We start from the raw sequence: 22905 nt of genomic DNA, 5'->3' as shown, positions 1-22905 counted from the left end.
ATCCTGCCACCCCTCCCCCAGGCTGATTTCTCTTGAATTGGGTATGCGGACCCTCAAGTAGTTGGTGAGGCAGCAGTCGGTTTAGTTCCCTTGTCACTCTAGTGGAGAGGGCAGTCTATAAATCTAAAGGAATGAAACAATAAAATAAATAAATAAAGCTCCACCTTGAAGGACGATTAGGGCAACAGTTCCCACACTTATAGCATGTTGCAGAACTTCAGCAAATAAAGGCACAGGAGGAAGCCAAGGCCATCTTCTTGGCTGGAGAAGCCATCTCTGAATCGGGTGAGATGTAAAGTGATGTAAAGCCAGGCTGTTTTCAAATATAGAAAGACTAGGGATGCCAGCCTCTGAGTGGGACCTGGAATTACAGTTCTTCTCCAGATCACAGAGACCAGTTCCCTTGGTAAAAATGGATGTGGGAGGGTGGACTCTATTGCATTGCGCCCCACTGAGGTCCTTATCCTTCTCAGGCTCCATCCCCAAATCTCTAGGAGTTTCCCAACCTGGATCTGGCATTCCCCCGTCAATGACCAGGAGCGAGCTGGCAACCCTAAGAAAGACCCACAATCATTTTCATGGAGCAGAAGTGTTAAAAAGCTGCATGAAGATACCAGAGAGGTGATTTACCTTCCTGTCATCTAAACTTCTGCCTGTGAGTCATTTTATTGCATGAATAAAACTATTGACTAGTGTTGTTGGTAAAATATATACCATTGTCAATGTTAGAAATGACTGTATTACAGACACTTGTGTGTGTCAGGGGGTGGAATTGAGTCTGAGTGATACAAGCTAGTGTAGTTTATTGCTTTTTTTTGTTGAAATATCACATTGCATTTGATAAACAAAGTGGGCCAGGTATACAGAGAAAGATTTATTAGGCTTTAAAGAAGTGTTTTGGGGAAATTCTGAGGTTAGCTGTTAGGGAATGTTTTACAGCCTCCGGAGCTGCTAAATCAAAGAAAGTGGCTGATCAATGAAGTTGTGTAATTGCTCTCCCTAGAGATCTGTCAAGGCTAGGAGTAGATGCACGTCATCTATCCAGAAATCTGAGGAAGAGGAGGAGGAGGAGGAGAAGGAGGAGTAAATCGGTCATGCCATAAGGCAGGAAGAGGAGATGAAATTATATACTATCGGCATATTCCTGCTACAACTATTTTGGTAAATGCTTTCTGTCTCAGTTACTGTGTTGCGCTAGAGAAAAGGAGAGGGGTCCCATTCGATTTCCTGCCATTGTCCTTTCCAAACTGATTTTTAAAAACATTGCATCTGAAAGACAGGGAGAATGGCGTCTGGATTGATGAGACCTTTATTGTTTTTAGAGCATCTTTCAGCATAGTTACAGCGTTACAGGGCTGCAGAGAACAGAGCTGAAGTATAAAACAACATAAATAAAGAAGAGGAACTATGGAGGTCAGCAGAGAACTGTTGGAGTCAGGCAGCAAAGGGTGGATGAACGGTCCTGATGGGCCAAGGCTTTTATGATTCAGCCACCATGGCTGTGAATTCTGGAGGACAGAGAGAGAGAGAGAGAAAATTGAGGAGGAAGGCCAGTTGGGAGAGAGGAAGTGCCCCGGTGGAGGCTGTGAGAACAGGACTGTTCTCCCTGTTTGTTCATTGAACTTCATTTCTTATCCACTTTTCTCACTGAAACTCAAGACAGATTACAAAATTTTAAAACAAAAAGGTTGCCTTTGTGAATTCCTCTCCGACTCGGACACATCTCTGATTTCTCTGATGCTAACTGTCCAATAAGGGAGTTTAATGCCTTAAATACTTGTATTCAGAAAAGGCACTCTTAACCCATACAGTTTGGTATACAGAGGGTCAGAAAATCAGCAGAACCCCCCCCCCACACCGCATATACCCACTAAAGGTACCAGTTTGGTGTGGGAACTGGAGTGTGGATTTGAACTAGCAAGACTTGGATTCAAATCAAACATAACGCTTCCTATTGGCCAGCTGTTGTCTCTTTGCCTAACTTTATTTATTGAAAACATTTTTATACCAACTTTGCACCCAACAGAACTTCAAAGCACATAAAGTCTGGGGGGACGGTATGTGATATCATACCCCCCCCCCCCCAAATCCTAATTCTCTGCTATCCCTACCAATTAAACTGTGCAATTCCATGCAGTGTTATTCTAGTATACTGCAGCCCCTGACAATCTGTAATATGGGGATAATTGGTTGAAATTAGGATCATGGCATGTATGCCAGGAGGGGTGCACCCTCTAAGTCTTTCTCCCTAAACATACACCTCTTCCATACAAAACAGGAGAGGTTAAAAAGCAGGAGAGGTTAAACTGTGTTCTTGCAATGTATCCCTGAGGCTAAGGCGAAGAGAAGCCCCTTCCTAGCCACCTTGCCCTAAGCCCCAGTAGCCTGCCCCAGAGTTCAAGAGTGTCATGCTACTGCATCACGGTCAGGGGTTTTCCTAACTGACTGGCCTTCCCTGATTCCTTATAGAAAGCCCCTTACATCTTTATGTATGTATGTATGTATGTATGTATGTATGTATGTATGTATGTATGTATGTAGGTATGTATTTATTGGTCAGTTGATATACTGCCCCTCTTGGAATCTACCATCTTGAGGGCAGTGAACAACATATTAAATAACAGAGTAATAAAAAGAATACACTTGATTTAACAGTAAAAAACAGACCAATGCACTTTAAAACAACAAGAAACAATAAAACTGCAATCAGCAGGATAGTGGTTACTAAGCTTAATTAGCCAGCTGGGGCGGCCCAGAGCTTCAGCCATAGGCCTGGTGGAAGAGCTCTGTCGTGCAGGCACTGCGGAAGCTGGCAAGTTCCGTCTGAGCCCTTCGTTCTCTGGATATTCTCTGTCACACCAATAATCTAGAGCAGGGCATTCTAGTGCCTGCTGACATCCTTCTTGGTGCCTGCTAAGTACACTCTAAGTGCACTGGACATCTAATGGGTTGTACAGACTAAAATAACATGGTTTCAATGGCAGCTGCCACCAAGGTGTTGGTTTTTCGCTCTCCCAAGCTTTCCCCTCCCCAGTGTATTTAAAAAAAAATAAAATTATGCCTCTTGGGTTTCCTCTCTGTGCCTCAGCCAGCCCTAGTAGCTATTTTGTAATTGTGCCCCCTACCCTGTGTCACATGAGCCTCTTGTGGCGCAGAGTGGTAAGGCAGCCATCTGAAAGCTTTGCCCATGAGGCTGGGGGTTCAATCCCAGCAGCCGGCTCAAGGTTGACTCAGCCTTCCATCCCTCCGAGGTCGGTAAAATGAGTACCCAGCTTGCTGGGGGGTAAACGGTCATGACTGGGGAAGGCACTGGCAAACCACCCCGTATTGAGTCTGCCATGAAAACGCTGGAGGGCATCACCCCAAGGGTCAGACATGACTCGGTGCTTGCACAGGGGATACCTTTACCTTTACCTTTACTCTGTGTCACAGTTCCAAAGTTACCCACAGGCTCTTGCTTGTTTGATATCTGTTTTTATAAACTGCTCTGATTCTCTCTCAGGCACATGCGTTATAGGGGGTCAGACCACCAGACTATCAATATTGACTACCATTATTGTCAGTATTATCTACTTTGACAGACAGCAACTTCCAGAGTATCAGGCAGGCCCAGGGGTGTCTCTCTATCCGAGTATTTACTGATGAGCAGCCCCTGAAATATCCTTTGGGCTTTGAGGAACCCTGGAAGTGAGGTCACTAGGCCAAACCTTCCTGCCACACCCCCAGAAGTGACATATGTTTAAATTTTATATTCCTTTGCAGCCACCCGCACATGCAGATTTGCCAATATAATTTATTGTTTCCTAGATGAAGAGGGATGGGACAGACTTAATTGATATTGGCTGTTCAGGTGGTTATAACAAGAAAATCCAGCCTGAAGGCTAAAGTTGCCCAGCAATGGTGGGCAGAAGCTAGGTACTGGTTTCTTCCCTTCCCACCCCCTCCAGACCCATCATTGGCCATTATGGGAGGGGGTGAGTTGACCAATCCCCAAAAAGAGTAAATTGACTCCCTGGGTAAATTTAAAAATTGCTTAAAATACATTAAAAAATTAACACCCCACCAACAACAAAACCCCTCTGGGGCTGTGGCACAACCCTGGGGTATGCATAACCCCAGTTAGGAAATACTGCTCTACCTAGAAATCTCATGGGGGTATGACTCTGCCTGTAAGGAACCAATAGCACCTCCTGAGTAGTTTCTTTCTCTTTACTGCCCTTCCCCACCCCAGGAGGAGCTTCCCAGCAGATGATTGCCAGACAACTGGATGATGCACCTTATCAGAGTTGCACGCCAGCCAGCTTATTGATGGCAGCCGGCCCTTTAAGAATAAGACACCCACTCAGAGTACATTGTCAGTGGGCATCTAACTCTTAAAGGGCCAGCTGACATTGATAAGCTGGCTAGTGTGCAGCTCTGATAAGGTGTATCACTCTGTCTTTTGGGCCTGGAAGATGCCAGGCTTGACTCCGTTGGGGCTGAGAAGGAAGGGGCATGGTGTTACTACCACCACCCTGACAGAGTGACAACTTTGTGACTATTCATGGTGCTGGTTGTTGAAATCTGCTTTCCCAGTACCAGACTTGAACTCCCCAACAGGGCACCTTACCATCAACACCGATTTTGCCATCTCCATCTTTATCTCCAGCAGTCAAGAGTATTTGGACTTCCTTACCAGTCAAGACTCTGCCTTGGGGCAAGAAGCCCTGCAATAAAAATCTGCAGAAATGAAGAGAGAAGGGAAAGTAGGAAACTGATCCAGGAGAGCTCATATTGAATTACAGTTTTATTTATTTATTGGATTGGGTGTTTATATTTAGAGAGTGGCTTTTCATATGTATTCTCTTGTAAAAAGTTTGCATAGCGGATTACAAGAGAATGGAAGGATCACAAGGCAGCCTGGAAAAGCACTGCATATTAAAATTAGGCGTGTGCTCAAGTCCCTGCTGGTGTGGCTGATATCTTGCTCAGGAAGATATTGGGATAATTTGGTGAGGTGTTTGGATAATGGCTGAATTAATCTGCTGCATTTGTTTTACATGATGACAGTGTCCTTCCACAATTGCAGTGCTTTTTCCTAGAAGCTTCCCCCTCCACTAGTCTAGTGTGCTGCCACCCCCAGTTTTAAGAGGTACACATTTAAAAGGACAAGAATAATCCAATTTGAGATTTTTGAACTGAGATTTATTGCAAGAATTTCTAGTTGCCTTTATTGTCTGCCCATGAACCCAGATGCCACTGACTGTGCAGTAGCAGGCAGTACAATCTAGTTGATATAGTTTTGGCAGTAGAACCTGGGACATCTATTCTGCTGGTCCCAAATATTCTGGGAGAGGAAAGTTTATACGGGAGAAGGAGCACCTAGAAATATCTCAAGTCATATAAGCCTTGAATTTAACCTGGAAAGAAACTGGCAACTGGATCAATTTGGTATCAGGCTTGGTATCACTCCCTTTGCATAATTAGCCATCCCATGTATAATACTAGTAGACTGGCCAAGTTAAGAGGCTTCTATGATAGATGCCAGATTCTTAGTAACCAAGAAAAGGCACAGCTGGCAGATCAACTGGAGTGGACTGAGCAGTTAAAATGCCCAACCACAAGTTGGGCTGAATGTCTCCTGTGGTGCTACAAGACAGCGCTCCGAGGGCCACTCTGTTCAGACTTGGCCAGGTGTACCAGTGATGGGCACTGGCTCGTCCATTGTTTGGTGTAGCCAGTTTGGTGTAGTGGTTAGGAGTGCGGACTTCTAATCTGGCATGCCGGGTTCGATTCTGCGCTCCGCCACATGCAACCAGCTGGGTGACCTTGGGCTCGCCATGGCACTGATAAAACTGTTCTGACCGAGCAGTGATATCAGGGCTCTCTCAGCCTCACCCACCCCACAGGGTGTCTGTTGTGGGGGGAGGAATGGGAAGGCGACTGTAAGCCGCTTTGAGCCTCCTTCGGCTAGGGAAAAGCGGCATATAAGAACCAACTCTTCTTCTTCTTCCTTCACTTCCATTGGCACTGTCAACCAGGTTAGATCAGGGTGTCACCTGCAGTGCCAGCAGAATTACTGGCTCTGCTTGCTCCAAGATGCCAGTGGCCTGTCAGGGCAGTGGCCTACCAACAAGAGAGCCAGTTTGGTGGAGTGGTTAGGAGTGCGGACTTCTAATCTGGCATGCCAGGTTCGATTCTGCACTCCCCCACATGCAACCAGCTGGGTGACCTTGGAACCTCGCCACGGCACTGATAAAACTGTTCTGATCGGGCAGTGATATCAGGGCTCTCAGCCTCACCCACCCCACAGAGTGTCTGTTGTGGGGAGGAGAATGGGAAGGTGACTGTAAGCCGCTTTGAGCCTCCTTCAGGTAGGGAAAAGCGGCATATAAGAACCAACTCTTCTTCTTAGAATCATAGAATCATAGAGTTGGAAGGGGCCATACAGGCCATCTAGTCCAACCTCCTGCTCAACGCAGGATCATCCCTTCTTCTTCAACTTCACCTGCAAGTCAAATGGCCAGTCTACCCCTACGATCAACCATAGTGGGTGGAATGTTCTTTGGGCCATGACTGCCCTCTGAGTATCGAAAAGCCAGGCTATATGAAGAAACCCTCTCAAACTGCAAGTGGTCAGTTTGAGGGGGAGTGTGACACCCCCTCCCCCAGTAAAAGCCAGCATTCTTTCTACAGGACTACCTGTCTCCTTCTTGCCTTCACTGAGAGTTCTGTTGACTCACCTTCACCTATCTCCGTCACTAAGCTTAAGCACAGCCTGGCCTTAGTAAACCTTAGTAAAGTCATTTTTGTAAGAGTGACCTTAGTAAAGTCATTGGGGGGTGGGTGGGGATGAAACGGACACATGAAGCTACTTCAGGGAGAAGAAAGTCTCACTAGGGAAAGCTCCATTTCAGATGCTTCGGCAGTTATTTTGGGCAAAGGTACAGACTCCATCCAGCCGCTCTTTTGAGAATTCTCTCCTTTGAAGCGCTTTCTTCATGTGTACAGCGAATGCAGCCAGAGCTGTCACCTGGAGGGGGCAGGGGTCACGGGGCTGCATGAGGTTATACCGTGAATTGTCTTTTTCAAAGCCCTTTTATTAACAGAGAGATACAGGGGAACAAAACATGCAGGCAGTATTCTACCCAATTGCTTGCTAAGTGGCCATAGCCATATTAAAATGTCTTTATTAAAATTAAATGTTACGTTAATAACATGATTAGGACAGCAATCCTAAAAACACTTTCCCAGGACACAGTCTGATAGATTGAGATTTGAGAAGGATTCTGAATGGACTTGTTTAACGTTTCTGCCTTATAGTGACTTCCCAAGCAGAGTTATGCCCTTCTTATTCCATTGAAGGATGTATCTCAGTTTAGGATGGCACAGTACAGAATTTCAGACAGACTGCCACAAGACTCCAGGTTTTTTTAATAGGCTTTTGCTGGTAGGTTTTTGCATTGATTGAGGAGGGCCCTTCCTCAGTGTCAAGCTCCTCCACCACAAAATTAGTACAAGCCATGGAACATTTTCAGCAAATATTACAACTGAACTCTCCAATGGAAACATAAATAATAAAAGAAATATAAAAAACAGATCTATTAATTTCTCAGTGGTTTCTGTGCCATCTGGAGGCCATTCCATCCATCATACAATGGTAATTTACAGCCTATGTGTCCATCTGTTTACATATAACTGTTGCCCTGTGTACGATCAGGCTCTGTTGCATATTATTACAGTTCCCTTTTCATCTAACATAAGAGGAATATGGATTTTGCTTACTTTAGTTCATCCTGCTCAAGAAAGCCACTCCGATCTTTGTCCAGAATGTGGAAAATTCTCTTCATGTCTTCTTGGTTTTTCTTCTTCATCCCCGTCATTTCAAAGAACTTCTTGTGGTTAAAAGAGTCGGGAGCTGCAAGGAGAATAGAGCAGAGATCACTGGTGAGACTAGCTAAGGCATGTTAGCAGTTAGGTGGTAGAAAGCAAAAGGCTGCTTTGCCAACCAGTTGTTAATTACTTAGAACGACAACATCAGGTCTGGCCTGAATGTATGGATGAGCCATCATTCATTGAGAGCTGGTGTGGTGTAGTGGTTAAGAGCAACAGACTCTAATCTGGAGAACAGGGCTTGATTCCCCACTCTTCACCCATGAAGACAGCTGGGTGATTTGGGGGCCAGTCACAGTTTCTCTCAGAGCTCTCTCAGTCTCACCTGCCTCACAAATTGCCTGTTGTGGGGAGGTGAAGGGAAGGTGATTGTCAGCCACTCTGAGACTCCTTAGAGTAGAGAAAAGCAGGTTATAGGAACCGTCTCTTCTTCATTATAAATCTAATCTAGTATCTAGTACTGGGGATAAAATCTCAGATCAAGGACAATGCGTTCCAGGGGACTCTCTTCACGCTTTTAGCCACAAGTGATCATGAGTACAGTGATTAACCGTAATAAAATGTAGCAGTAAAGGAGAATTGTTGTTGTAGCAAAATAGAATCATTTTATAAAGGGCTACAGCCTTAGGGCTGTAGTTAATGAGGCTCTCTACCAAATGCATCTTCTCCCTGCATTGCTTTCTAATTCCTTTAATGCGGTGTTTGTATTGTTTGATATTTCATGTCCTATGCTATTTTTATTTTATTGTTTCCCAAGTCTGTGGCTCCATTTTATTACATTATTGGTTGTATGTCTTCTACTGTTAATCCGGCATTGCTTTTAAATTTTGTAATCCCCCTGAAATCTCAGTGAGAAAAGTGGCTATACATCAACTAATAAATATTAAATATATATTATTTGCATGTATGATGGGAAAGCAATTAAATCTTGCAAAGCCTACATGTGATAGAAAGGATTCACTGAGGGTGGGGAAGAAATCAACAAAATACAGTATTTTAGAATAGGCAGATGGGATAAGGAAGAACAAGAAGATTGAAAAGTAGAAAGATGAAGGCTTATAAATGTCTTGGTTTCTTGTGGTCAGGGTAGACCAGGGGTAGTCAAACTGCGGCCCTCAAGATGTCCATGGACTACAATTCCCAGAAGCCCCTGCCAGCATTCGCTGGCAGGGGCTTCTGGGAATTGTGGTCCATGGACATCTGGAGGGCCGCAGTTTGACTACCCCTGGTGTAGACCAAGGGCCAAACTGGATGTGACAGTATCCATAGTCCTATCAATGGATTTTGCCTCCATTTTAAAGAGATGTTTAAATACTGGTAGGACCTGATCCTGATGGGGCCACAGAGCAGCAGGCAGAGGCATTCTTGTGTCATTCCACACACATACACACACCTTTTCAACTGCTGAAGGAGCCAGGTTGGATGTGTGTGACCATTTTGGTGCTTGAAAAACTGTGTGTGTGTGGGGGGGGGTCAACGGACAAGGGCACCTTAGCCTGTGGACCCAGTCAGGATTGTGCCCTCACAGTTTTTAAAAATCACTTTAAAATGGTGGCAGTACCCACAGGTCAGACCAGTGAACACCATCATGTCCAATTCGGTCCGAAGTATGGGCCAAATATTCAGTTAAAAACTGTTTGGTTATCTGGAAGGTAACTGATCCGCATCACTCTTTCCCAGGGATCCCTGCCCAAGCTGTCCATGTGCCACCTCTGAGGCTTCAGCTGCACTTGCTGCAGAACGAGGTGGGAATGAGGTGACAGAACTCGGAGGTGGTGGAAAGGACCGTTCCATTTTGCCCTCCAAGAGGGGATGCTGTCTTGAGGTACCACGTTCTCTCTGCCGCCTCACTGAAAATAGTTATTGCCAGCCTGCTCCATGTTGTGTTAACTTTCCACTTTCAGGTTTTTAAAGGAGTATTTAAATAGTGGTGTCCCCCACCTGTAATTGATGTGACACTGCCCAGTGTGGTGCAGTGGCTAGACTACCCGGGGTCTGGGAGATCTGGGGCTGAATCCCCACTCTGCCATGGAAGCTTGCTGGGTGACACAATCTCAGCCTAACCCACCGCACAGGGCTGTTGTGAGGATTAGAAGGACAGGACAACAATGTAAGCAGCTGTGGGTCTCCACAGGGGACAAAGGCGGGATAGAGATAAAGCAATACATAAGTAACCTGATTCTGTCATCTGAGGATGTTTCCAGTTCATTCTGCCACATGTGTAACCCAGACCTGGCCAACACAGGAATGTATAAACAGGGGTCCTAGTAAACATATCCGTGGACTTCATTTCAAGAATGTAAGGCACAGAAAGCATATGCAGAGAACTAGGAGGGAAACATTTAATAAATTCTTCATTGGTGGATATTCCCTCTCCTTTCTAAGTCACATATTGCCTGCTAAGAGCTGAATTCCACCAGTTCGGCTACCACCAGTGGGCTTTTCTTGGGGACCTGCCGAACAATTCCAACCATTAATCAGCCATTGGAGATTACTGCTGCTATCCATGGACTTTGGCACTGCAGAAACAGGGACATACTTTGTCCTCAGAGAAAGTAAAATCTAAACGGACAAAGATTAACAGCAGTGGAGAAGCTTTCAAAGTCCCCCCCCCTTTTTTTTTGAAAAAAAAAAGGAAAACCACTTCTCAGAACTTTTAGAAGCTTTTACCAAGAGCAAAGCACTTTAATTTCCTTGAACATGATTTAAATGAACAAAGGTTTTTGTGATTGCTTTATACAAGCGTTTAAGCAATTGGAACATTTTAAGCTTCGGAAAAAAATGTATGCTCATTTAAGAAACATTCTAGAGTGTAGATCAGGCTTTCTCAACCGGGGTTTTGTGAAATCCTGGGGTTTCTCCATGGCACTGGAAGAGCTTCCCAAATGGGTAGGAGTGAATGTACTGTTTTATTGAGTTTTATACTTGTGAGCTGCCACCATGGGCCAGCTGGTACTGGGAGTGGGGGCATAAAAGTATAATTGATAAACAATACATAATAAATAATGTTTATATTTTTTTAAATGTGATAATTTTATTTGCGATATGACCTTATATGGTCATGTCACTCCACCCACCCCCAAAATGGCCAATCATGGGCCTGGAGGGAATGGCAAGGGGAGGGGCCTTGGGTGGGCGTGTACACAGCTATGCTTCCCAACCATATTCTGTACGATTGCACCTCTTTGGGAATCCTCAAAGCCTGAAAAATACTTCCGGGGTCTCTCAATGGAAAAAAAAGTTGAGAAAGGCTGGTGTAAAGGGAGGAAGAAATTGTATTTCAGGAGGGAATAGGGAAATCCCTACATGGGGAAGTGACTTTCATCCCCTTGCATAATGCAATCCTGTGCATTTAGGAGTCTTCAGTGGGCCTTCCTATTATGCACAACTGGCTCAACCCATCAATGCACACTAGACAATGGCACAGTGTGCCAAAATATCCCTGAATATGTCCCAGGAGATGACAAACAAAAGTATGACTGTTTATGCACTGGAGGTTTCATACCGGGCTGCAGGCTGGAGCTTTAGTCGTGGCAGGTTGCCCCATCTCTTCCTGCATTCACATGGGGGAGCATTTGGCCTGGTGCGTCTTATCCACCCCTGATCTGTGCTCCTGACAGTGGGGTGGGGCAGTGAAGTTTCCAGTGCATAAACAGTCTATGTGGCTCCACATGTGCCTATGTGGAGATGGAGATGACAAACAAAAGTAGCTTAGCAGCTTATTGGCTGGGTGATAGCTACCCTGTCCCATCCCAAACTCCCAGGCAACACAAGACTGAGAACATTCTGATCTCTATCATCCCACCAGGGCATAGGCATAGGTTGCAAAGTGGAGAAGTAAAGATGTGACAGTCATTAACAAGGACTATCATGATCAGCTCAGCATATGAAAAGGCACCGAGTTGGGGGTCGGTAGGAGCACAGCTTTTTAATTTGCTTGCAACAGCAAGAGAACCTGGAACTTCTCCAGGAAGCACAAACTGGGCTACTTTCTCAATTTTGATCTACTCTGTGCCCCCCAAAGGAATAGGGCAAACTAGAAACGGACCAAGGGTAATAAAGAGCACCATAATTCGGCAGGTATGCATGCCCTGACCCAGATAGCCCAGGCTAGCTCAACCTCATCACTTCTTGGAGCTAACCAGGGTCAGCCCTGGATGAGAGGCAGGCCGTGGCCATCCGCCTCTGACTGCCTCTTGCCTTGAGAACCACACCACGGGGTTGCCATAAGTCAGATGTGCTTTGTCAGGGCATGCACACATCTGCATTTACCCCTTGCTTTGATCCTCCATGTTATTCTCACAACTAGCACCTTCTGAGGTTGGTTAGGCTGAGGGAGAGCGACTGACCCAAAGCTGTCCACTGAGCTTCCGTGGTACAGTGGGGATTCGAACCTGGGTCTCCCAGAACCTAGTGACTACCACCAAACCACCACACTGGCTTCCTATCCATCTGCCTATCCATGTAGGGCAGGTACCCAGGGACTGCTACATTGCAGACCTCTTTTTAGAATCGATTAAAAAAAGATGTCTCAGACACTTCAAAGTGCCTGAAATTAAAGATTCCTCTGCCAATGGCTTTGAATCCAGGAGAGGCACCAGGGAAATCTAACGCAGAGAATGACCTCCAGGAAAGTGCCCTGATTAGTTAGGGCGGAATGCTTTGCCTCTTCTCTATTTGGGCAGCAGCCTCCCTCCAGCCCTGCCCTGCCGGCAACTCCAGAGAGAATCAACGAATGAAACGTGGAGGAAGGGGGGGGGGGGGGGGAGTATCAATCTGTTCATTCCTAAAGGATCCTCTTTGCCAGTGATGCTAGAGCTAGAGAAAAGAAGAGCCAAGGATTACAGCAATTTAGAGGGATGCCTTTTTTTGCCTGCAGTTCATGGGGCTGCTTGGCTGTCAGTTTAGCCCTCTGTGTGGTATTAGCAAGGTCACCCCCCCCCCCCCATTAGCAGGTTTCAAGAGGTGGGGAGAATATTTGGCTCCATGGCCACTGGTGGACCGACATACATTCTAGAGACCAAAGAGGGCGACTGGGACAATGCAGGTGTCTCGGGCGGAGTGGTAGGGGCTTTTGGCGGCACCTGGGCTTAATTGTGCTCTCGGCTTTGGGGGTGGGTTATGCAGGCTAATCTGGGGAGAAGAGTGAGGGTGCCTTGAAGAAGGGGGTGGAATAGAGCAATCTTTTTTCAGTTCAAAGCAGTACAGCCTCCAAGGGCAAGTTTCTTGATGAAGTGAGGAACAGGGCATTGGGGGAGGAGGGGGGGGGCTACATCCTTGGAGTTGTGTTGTGTGCATGGAGAAGAGCTGTCCAATGTCCCTTGCGCCCTCACCTGATCCCACCTTATCATCCTTCCCCACTTTGAATGTCCAGCCCTGCCTGGATGCTCAAAAGCCCTGCAGGTAAAGTTTGGACCTCTGCCCGCCGCCGCATCTTCTCCGGTAGCCCCAGTTAATTAAAGCCCGCAGATGTCTATTTTGTCTTAAATTAAAGCCTGCAGATTTCTAATTTTTTTTAAAAGCCTTCTAAACCTGAAATGCACAAGCAGCCCCGCAAGCCCCGCAGCCTCGGGACAAGGAGCGCGAGTTCTTGGAAAGAGGGAGGGAATACTGGTAGGGACAGAGCCTGGGCTGAAGGGCGATGGCAGAAGCGGAGCGGACGCGGGACTCCCCTGCGCCGGACTGTCCAAAGCGCGGAACTTCTCCGCGAGCCGCGGGACCCAACCTGGCTGCCGCGGAGCCTCCGCCCTCGCCTGTGCAGTCGACGGGGCGTCTCGTCCCGGTCGCGTCTTCCCAGGGAAGTTGGCCGAGCCCCCCCCCCCTCCACCTGGCCGGCTCACCTGCGAAGGCTCCCACCGCCTTCAGGAGATCGTCGGCGTCGAGGAGGTCCGTCATCGCCATCCTTGCGGCTGCCGGGAGGAGCGAGCGAGGGAGCGAGCGCGAAGGAGCGGCAGGCAAAGTGCGGCCCCCGAAGCACATGCAGGCGAAGGAGGCGGGAGGGCGAGGGAGGGCGAGGGAGGGGCGGGCGGAGGCAGGGAGGGAGGGGAAAGTGCCCTTATCATTGCTGCTCATATGACCAAAGCTGCAGTGCCGGGCGGGGATGGCACGCCGGGAGAGGGCTGGAGCGCCGCCAGCCCCCCCGCAGCCCCCAGCCGCCCGGCGCCTCGCTCGCTCGCCCTTTCTCTCGTGCCGAGCCCGAGCATCCCTGCGCAGAGGAGCCCCGTCTGGAGTCGGGATCGGGGCGAGAGTGGTTCGGGCGCCGGGTGGGCAGAGCTTGGCACGGAGCGGGTCAGGCCAAGGTCGCGCGGCCGAGGGGCAAGGGAGGACGGGCCGCGGAGACTGAGCCAGCGATCGCGCTAATCCCCCCCGCTTCGCAAAAGCTCCGGCCGAGGGAGGCGGATTTCTCCCGCGTTTATTTTCTCGCCCAACTACTTTAGTGCGGCGGAGCGGGCTCAAGGTCAGCCAATGAGCGCCCTGGCAGGCTTGGGGCCGCAGAGCCCAACGCTTCAGGGTTGGCTGGGAGGCGGATTTCTCCACCGGTTGTCTTTGGGCCCCTCCGTGCCGAAACCGCCTTCGCCCAAGTGCTTTTCCCCTGCCTGGTGCCCACTTGGCCATCTTGGCTCGTGCTCAGACTTTGAGGCCTTTCCCAAAACAGACACATCCAAGATACAAAATCTGTAGTGTGCCTGATTCAAGAGCATATGAAGAATGTCCTGCAGGGGGCATCAGAGGAGATGTGTTATTTAGCATCGTTAGGAGAGGCACTTCCTGATATTTTTCAAAGGATCCCCTCCTGTGTCCTGATTGGCTCAGTTAGGGACTTCCTGTGCCTTTGAGCACACTTCCTCCTTGATTGCCTCCAGAAGAATAGTTAGTCAGTTAGACTGTTAGGACTATCTTGCCCCTCTTTTCTTTTCAAAGTTGCTTCGATTCTCAATAAAGCTATTCTGAAAGTACTGGTGTTCGACTCCTTTGCATATTGACACTCTGTCAACAAGTGCAATATGTGATGGAGCCATGCGAGTCAGTATGGTCTAGTCAGTGCAATGGTTCTCAAACTGGGGTCAGGACCCCTTTGGGGGTTGAACAACCCTTTCACAGGGGTCATGGCAGGGCAAGCAGCTTGGCTGGGGGGGGGGGGGTGCCACCCACACAACAGCCTTGCAGTGTAGATCGAGACAGAGCTTTAGTCTGTCTGGAGCAATGGAAAGAGCAAGATCAGCATGATGGGACAAGAGGCAGAACTGAACTGAGAAACCCCGGGGGGAAAAACCAATTTATATGCAATCATGAACAATGGGTCTTCACGCCATTGGTCAGTTTTAGTTTAATTTCTGTGAAAGAACACTTGCATAACTTTATGATTGGAGGTCACCACAACAGGAGGAACTGTATTAAAGGGTCACAGCATCAGGAAGGTTGAGAACCACTGCTCTAGTGATTTGCATTGGACTAGGATTTGGGAGACTCAGGATCTGCTCTGCACTGGGCCTTGGATGATTGCTGGGTGACTTTGGGTCATTCTAACAGGGTAGTCGTGAGGATGAAATGAAGGATGAGAAAATGGAGGGGGGGAGAGAATGATGTTGGAAGCTGCTCTGGGTTCTCATTGGGGTGAAAGTGAGATATAAATATCTAAATAAGCTCAAATCCAAGCTGCTGCCTGCCTGGAGATTAAGCTGCAGCCTTTGCGTTTTTACTTGGGGGTAAACACAGAACACATGGGGATAGCTTCCATGCAGAGGCTGAATAGTGAAGAAGACAGACCAAAGGACTGGCCATCATAGCACCCTGTTTTTCACAGGGACCAGCTAAACATTCCCAGGAAGCCCCCCCCCCCCCCCCCCATTCAGAGCTATTTATCTTGGCTAATAATCACTGGCAGTCCCTTCTCCTCTGTTCCAAACCACACCTTGTAGCAAGAAACACCATGTGTTAATTCTGTATTAATCTCTCCTGAATTTACTGACAATCCATTTTGCGTCCTATATTATTAGAGAGGGAGAGAACAAATCTCGGTCTGCTTCTTCGTGTCGTTCATAGCTTTATAAATCTCAGTTGCGTAATCTTTGTTCATTCTCAGCTAGGTAATCTTTCTTCCCAGAGAAGTCCCAAATGTCTTTCCCTCTCCTTGTAGCAAGGGTGAAGAAAAGAATAACCAAGGCTTTAATCATTTCGTTGCTCTTTCTTCACAGGTTTTCCAGTTGTATGATATCCTTTTTTGAAGTGGGAGGCGCAGAAACCCATATAGTGGCGTTACCAATGTGGCTGAACCACTTAGATTTATACAAGGGTCTTTTGATACTGATTCTTATTTGGTATGCTTTCTTATAGAATTTGCCTTGTCACTGCTACACACACAGCTGGTATTCTCATTAAGCTGGTGGTGGAAGTTGCCACCACATTGCACCCAATTTACTCTCTCTAGGGCAGGGGTAGGCAAACTGTGGCCCTCCCGATGTCCATGGACTACAATTCCCATGAGCCACTGCCAGCATTTGCTTAGAGAGGTTGAGAGAAGACAGGATCGCTGTCCTTAAGCATTTGCTGGCAGGGGCTCCTGGGAATTGTAGTCCATGGACATCTGGAGGGCCGCAGTTTGCCTACCCCTGCTGTAGGGTTTTCATGGCAAGAGGTCAACAGAGGTGGTTTGCCATTGCCTGCCTCTGCACAGCAACTCTAGACTTCTTTGGTGATCTTCGATCCAAGTACTCACGAGGGCCAGCCTTGCTTAGCTCCTGAAACCTTATACAATTGAACTAGCCTGGACCTTCCAGGTTGGAGCTTTCATTAAATTATACAACCGCTTTCCTTTTCAGTCACCTCTGGTTCAGATTCCAGCAAAGTATAGGCAAAGCTGAGATTTGTTATGATCTCATTTTGCACTGGTAAGCATGTACATGAACTCTTATTTGCCACTGTTGGGGTAGTGGTGAGGATGCCAGACCGGGGCATCCTTTTCGATGCCCCGTTTCTTCAGATGCATAGGATGCTGGGACACCCTTTATTATGGGCACGAACTTTAAAAGGCAGCAGACCCTATCCAAGGGACATTTATCAAATGGTGGAAGAATTCACGAGAGGCTCGGCCATACTCAACTTAATACTGACCAACAGGCAAGAGCTGGTGGATAGGGTGAAGGAGGTGGGGCCCCTGTGGGGGAGTGACTCTTGTCCTCCTAGAATTTCTTATAAGATGGAAGCCAAGAAAGTGCATAGTTAGATGTGTCTGTTAGACTTTCGTAGGGCAGACTTTAATAAATACAGAGACTTGATGAGAATCATCCCATGGACCAGAATGCTGGAAGACAAGGGAGCAAGTGACCAGTAGGCTCTATTCAAGCTACTTGAAAAGCTACTGCATGCTCAAGCCATGACTATTCCAGCAGGACAGAAACATCCAAGAAGCCTATCTGGATGAACAGAGAACTTCAGGAGGAGCTAAGGAAGATAAAGGAAATGTTCAAGAAATGGAGGGAAGGTCAAACTTCTAAAAAAGAGTATCTGCAGGTTACTAAGCACAGCCGGTCAGCCATCAGAGAGGCCAAAGCAGTGTGTGTGAATGAGATCTTGGGGTACTTGTGGACTGTAAGCTAAATATGAGCACACAGTGTGATGCGGCAGTAAAGAAGGTGAATGCAGTCTTGGACTGTATCAAAAGAGGCATCACATTAAAATCGCAAGATGTCATAATTCCACTGTATCCCGTATTGGATAGTCCACACCTAGAGTACTATGTGCAGTTCTGGAGGCCTCACTTTAAAATGGACATGGACAAAATTGAGAGGGTGCAGAGGAGAGTGACAAGAATGATCCCGGGCCTGGGGACCAAGCCCTGTGAGAAAAGGCTGAGGGACTTGGGAATGTTCAGCCTGGAGAAGAGGAGGTTGAGAGAGCACAGGATCGCTGTCTTTAAGTATTTGAGAGGTTGTCACTTAGGGGAGGGCAGGGAAAGGTTCACAGTCAGAGTAGTTCAGCAGTGGAATTGACTGCCTAGGGAAGTGGTGAGCTCCCCCTCACTGGCAGTCTTCAAGCAGTGGCTGGACAGATACTTATCCTGGATGCTTTAGGCTGATCTTGCACTGGGCAGGGGGTTGGACTAGATGGCTTGTATGGCCCCTTCCAACTCTATGATTCTATGATTTTATGGAATTCTTGCCTTCTTAAAAATATGAAACACGTGTTTTCCGAATGAGGACAGGCTTTTGGCCATTGCCCCGCCCACAACACACATCAAGGCCTTTTTCAGGTTTTGTGGACAAATCCCGATACACAACACTCAGCGGGAACTTTTCAGATTTTGTTTTAAAAAATAATAAAATCAGCAATTAAATATAATTGTAATATCGCAACCTGTCTATCTGGTTGCCTGAACTTCCAGCTTTCCTTTTGAGCTGAGTGTAGTCTCCAGATAAATAAGATATTGCAGATGTATCTCTGCAATAAAAGAAGCTTTCTTTGTAATTAAATCTGGAGCACTAGACAGGCAGATTGTTATAACTGTATAATGATCTTCACCTGAGAGTTAAAAAGAGCCCCCTCAGGCAAGAAAATGGCCACTGCATGGGAATTGTGGCAAGGAAAACGGCACCCATGTGGGTGGGACCAGAACGACCCAGACTTTCCCAGCCAATAGGGTGCCACCTTAGCTTTGGTGCAATCTTTGCCAAAACATTGGTGCAAAGTAGGTTTGGGAAGTTTGCAGGAAAGATAAAGAAAGCATTAGGAAGTGCACAGAGTCACCAGCAGCTCACGGTAATTGTAGTCTAGTCAACTGGAGAGCCACTTTTTGGCCACCCCTGCATAGTATGCTTAACAACAACACCCAGTGAAACATTCCCCTCTTGTCCAATTTGCCCCCCTCACCACACCCCTCTGGTTGACAGCCTGTGAACAAAGGCTCAGCAGGAGGTCAGGTCAGATCTTCTACCCTGGCAGGCAATCTATAAATCAGAATCCTCTTTGGACTGAGGGTGGGTATGCTGCCTTACTTAACCTGAGCAACAGTCCTTCTCCTTCTATGGAGGTTGGGTTGGAATGTCATCTCCTGGCTGGTCCTCTTCTTTACCTCCCAGCTTCAACTGCCCATTTCCAATTATATAATAGGATCATAGAGAATCATAGAATCATAGAGTTGGAAGGGTCATCTAGTCCAACCCTCTGCCCACTGCAGGAACTCACAACAACCTGCCCACCCACAGGGACCCCAATTTCATTCATGCCCAAGTGATACCCCACGCACACCAAAAATCTCCAGAATCCAGCCTGGCCTGGAGGGGATTCACCTACCATCCCACAGCTGCAATTAGCAATTCCTTGGGTAGGCATGGAAGGGCCACAGGAGACAAGCACTGGCACATTCCTTCCTGCCCATCTACTCACCATCTGCCTAAGTGCGTGTATTCAAGGGGGATGGCATTCCCCCCTCCCGGACAATTGGCAACCATCGCGTTTGAGCCAACAGGTTGAGCGGGTGAGCTTCCGCCTTCCTTTCTCAAGCGCAAACTCCCGGAGAGAGCCGGGCGGAGGAACCGGGAGCCCCCCCCCCCCCGCTCCCCTTCCTCGGATACCTTCTGCTCCTGGCCCATCCCCAGGCCCTTCTCTGACCCGTGGCCGGACCTGAGAGGCGGGAGACGCTGCTGGCGGGGCGCTGCTTTCCCTCTGAGTAAACGCAGCGCAGCAACCAGCCAGGGAGGATCCTCCCAACCGCCCCCACCGCCCGGTCGAGGACCCTTAGCTGGCCAGCCCTTCTGTACCCAGAGACCCCGCGAACCGCAGCGAGGACAAGCTGGCAGTCAGTGGCCGAGAAGGAGGGGTGACTTTAGTGTCCCCCCACCCCCATCTCACTTCCTCGCTCAGACGTCCTAGAATCATAGAATCATAGAGTTGGAAAGGGCCATACAGGCCATCTAGTCTAACCCCCTGCTCAACGCAGGATCAGCCCAAAGCATCCTAAAGCGTCTTCAAACAGCGGGGTAGAAAGAGGGAAAGCACGATGAGAAAGCAACTCCTGCAGACCAAAGTTGGAGTACAGAGGCTCCCTTCGGACCAGCAGGGTCTAATTCTGGGCATAATCTGTCCTGGGCAGGGACACTTTGGCCACGCTGAAAAAGCCGTGAGTGTGCATGCTCCGAAAGTTGACGTTAAAGGCACCACCGGACTTAGTCTGATGCTTCGGACCAACACAGCTATGGACTCCCGTAGGCGAAGGTCTGAGAGTCCAGCTGCACCACCTTTTAAGACCAGGTTCACAGAATCATAGAGTTGGAAGAGGCCATACAGGCCTCTACGCAGGATCAGCCCTAAGCATCCTAAAGCATCCAAGAAAAGTGTGTATCCAACCTTTGTTTGAAGACTGCCTGTGAGGCGGAGCTCACCACCTCCTTAGGCAGCCTATTCCACTGCTGAACTACTCTGACTGTGAACATTTTTTTCCTGAAATCTAGCCTATATCGTTGTTTTTGAAGTTTAAACCCATTACTGCGTGTCCTCTCCTCTGCAGCCAACCGGAACAGCATCCTGCCCTCCTCCAAGTGACAACCTTTCAAATACTTAAAGAGGGCTATCATGTCCCCTCTCAACCTCCTTTTCTCCAGGCTGAACCAGGTTCAATTGGGGCGTGGCTGACTCCCCTGGGGACCTTAGGGCGGCAGACATGGGAGTTGCGCAGTGATCCTGTTTAGGCTGGATACCAATAAGCCGATCCAAAGTGCCTCTTTGGATCCTAATGCTTTTTGAAGCCCAGAGGGCAAACTCTTTGAGGGACTCTCTAGCTTTTTTGAATTGGACGCAGCGAGAGAAAAAGCCCCGGGCTGGGCGACAGGAGGACAAAACCCTCTGACAAGCTTCTCCTCTGAGCTCCCCGCTCCACCCCCTCTTCTTCGGCCCCCTAGAGGCAGGGTTCGCAAGCTTGCCGGTCACCCACTCCGTTCCCCACCCACCTCTCTTGACGGAAGGGTCGCCGCCGTTTGTTCTCTTCTCTGCGCCCTTATCCAGTCTGCTTCTTGTGAAATAAACCCCAAACCTTGCATGCTTTGGGGGAGGGCACTTCCTCACCCTCCAGCCTAAAGGAACCCGCATGCAGGGGACCTGCAAATGCCCTCACTTGTCTTTGATGGGTCCTGCTGCCTCAAGGCTCCCTAAACGGTGCGGTGGCCATCTCGCCAGTCACAAGAGCCCATTGCAGCCTGACTGGAGAGGAGTTCTTCCCCACCTGCCTTTCCCCACAGACGACTTACCTGGCCAAAGTGCTCCAGGAAAGGCTGCCAGGGATGCAGAGGCACTCCGATGCCTCTTCGATTTCAGGAAGGCGAGGCTGCTCTGCCCTACCCTGCCCCTCCTCACGGGTGTCACATTTACCTGTACCCCCTAAACAAGCGGCCCTCTTAATCAGCCTTGGCAGCCCCCTCCACTTCCTCCCCAAGCCTAGTCCTGTGGTGCAACTTCCACAGATTGGTCCAGGAGTCACAGTGGCATCTTTCAAAGGCATGCCAAATATATGAAGGATGTGATGGGTTGGGCGAGCCTCCCCTCCGCGTTGGCAGGGAAGCAGGAAGTGAGGCAAGAGCAGGAGGACTGGCAGAAAAGTTGACATCTGGACTGCCTCTGCCACTTAACATGAATCAAATTCATTTGGACCCCTACATGGTTCCACCTACAGCTTTGAAGCCCTCTGCTGTGATATCACAGCCCCCTTTCCCCCTCTGAGTTGAAATTTTCCCTTCAAAAAGAAAATGTTCCCTCATAGACTTAAGCTGCCCTTGTAGCCTGCTTTATTTGTTGTAAAAGATAAAGCTGGCTGTCCTGCCCTGTCTCTGTTTGAAGATTTGGCTGTAACTCAGCCCTGGAATTATATGAGAAGGTGCAAGAGCCCTCTTTTCTTAAACCTTTTCAGAATGGCACTGAGACAATGTTAAAGTTCTTTTCACTGATAGGCTATTGTTTTTGTGTTTATCCATAATCTTCCGACTTTTCTTTTGTCTTTTGAGAGGCTCTGGTTTCTAGAAGGCAAGTACCCTTTGCCAGTACCCCCAATGTCTCTTCCAAGAGAGCCAGCTTGGTGTAGTGGTTAGGAGTGCGGACTTCTAATCTGGCTTGCCAGGTTCGATTCCGCACTCCCCCACATGCAACCAGCTAGGTGACCTTGGGCTCACCGCAGATTGATAAAGCTGTCCTAACCAAACAATAATATCAGGGCTCTCTCAGCCTCACCTACCTCACACGGTGTCTGTTGTGGGGAGAGGAAAGGGAAGGAGATTGTAAGCCGCTCTGAGACTCCATCGGGTAGAGAAAAACAGCCTATAAGAACCAACTCTTCTTCTTCTTCTTCTGACCAGTTTCCCTTTAATTTCTGAGGTGTCTAAAACAAGTTTCTTCTCACACAAGTCTGAGAAATCCTCACACCTAATTTTCCCCTTTTAACCAGGCAAGGATCCTTCTTCTCTTCCTAGAAGATTTCTCCCACTTCCTTTGGTCTCAACTGGGAGTCTTACTGCTTCCCAAAACACTGCCAAATATATATCCCAGTTCTCTGAATTGTGTAAAAGGGTTGAATTCAGCCTATTTGTCAAGAACATTTTCTCTAAGTATCTCTTCAGAGTAGATGTTATATAACTAAGGCACAGAAAGATCTTCTCTAGACACATGTTCTGTCAAAATCTGAATTGGAATAACTTCCCTCCAGCAAATTGCACATAGCTCTCTCACAGCTGTTGGTAGCAAATCAGCGTGCTTAGATTTATTATTTGTATGGCATATGTGTAATGTAGAAAATAGATTTTAAAAGCAATTGCAAACCCCAGCACATTTCGCAGCAAGTTTCTTCAGGGAGATATCACTTCAGATTCTCAGTAGAATGCTACTTTCACTTCTGTAATTATTAAACTGAGATTTCTAAAAATTTGAACATCATATTGGAATTTTCTCCTGCTTCAGATGCTATGAGGCATCTACTGTCAGTAAGCTTATAAACAAAAGTCACAGGATTTTAAAATGGTGGAGGGCTTACAATACATTCCAGAACCTTTGTGAAAC

The 22905-nt window shown here is 47.8% G+C and overlaps 1 protein-coding gene across 1 annotated transcript; it reads right to left on the bottom strand.

Moving 5' to 3' along the window:
• Window positions 1-1291: 1291 nt before the first annotated feature.
• On the bottom strand, window positions 1292-13890 carry PVALB (parvalbumin). Its single transcript, XM_077339620.1, has 4 exons — window positions 13713-13890; window positions 7765-7897; window positions 4610-4719; window positions 1292-1508 (listed from the first exon to the last, which is right to left on the bottom strand). The coding sequence occupies exons 1-4, from the start codon at window positions 13849-13851 to the stop codon at window positions 1480-1482; spliced, it is 411 nt and encodes a 136-aa protein (XP_077195735.1). The 5' UTR covers window positions 13852-13890; the 3' UTR covers window positions 1292-1479.
• Between the last annotated feature and the right edge of the window lie 9015 nt (window positions 13891-22905).

This window comes from Paroedura picta, chromosome 5 (assembly GCF_049243985.1).
Source record: "Paroedura picta isolate Pp20150507F chromosome 5, Ppicta_v3.0, whole genome shotgun sequence".
Classification (NCBI taxonomy): Eukaryota; Metazoa; Chordata; class Lepidosauria; order Squamata; family Gekkonidae; genus Paroedura; species Paroedura picta.
The sequence above is the reverse complement of the archived record's forward strand: the minus strand, read 5'-3'. Positions and strand labels throughout refer to the sequence as shown.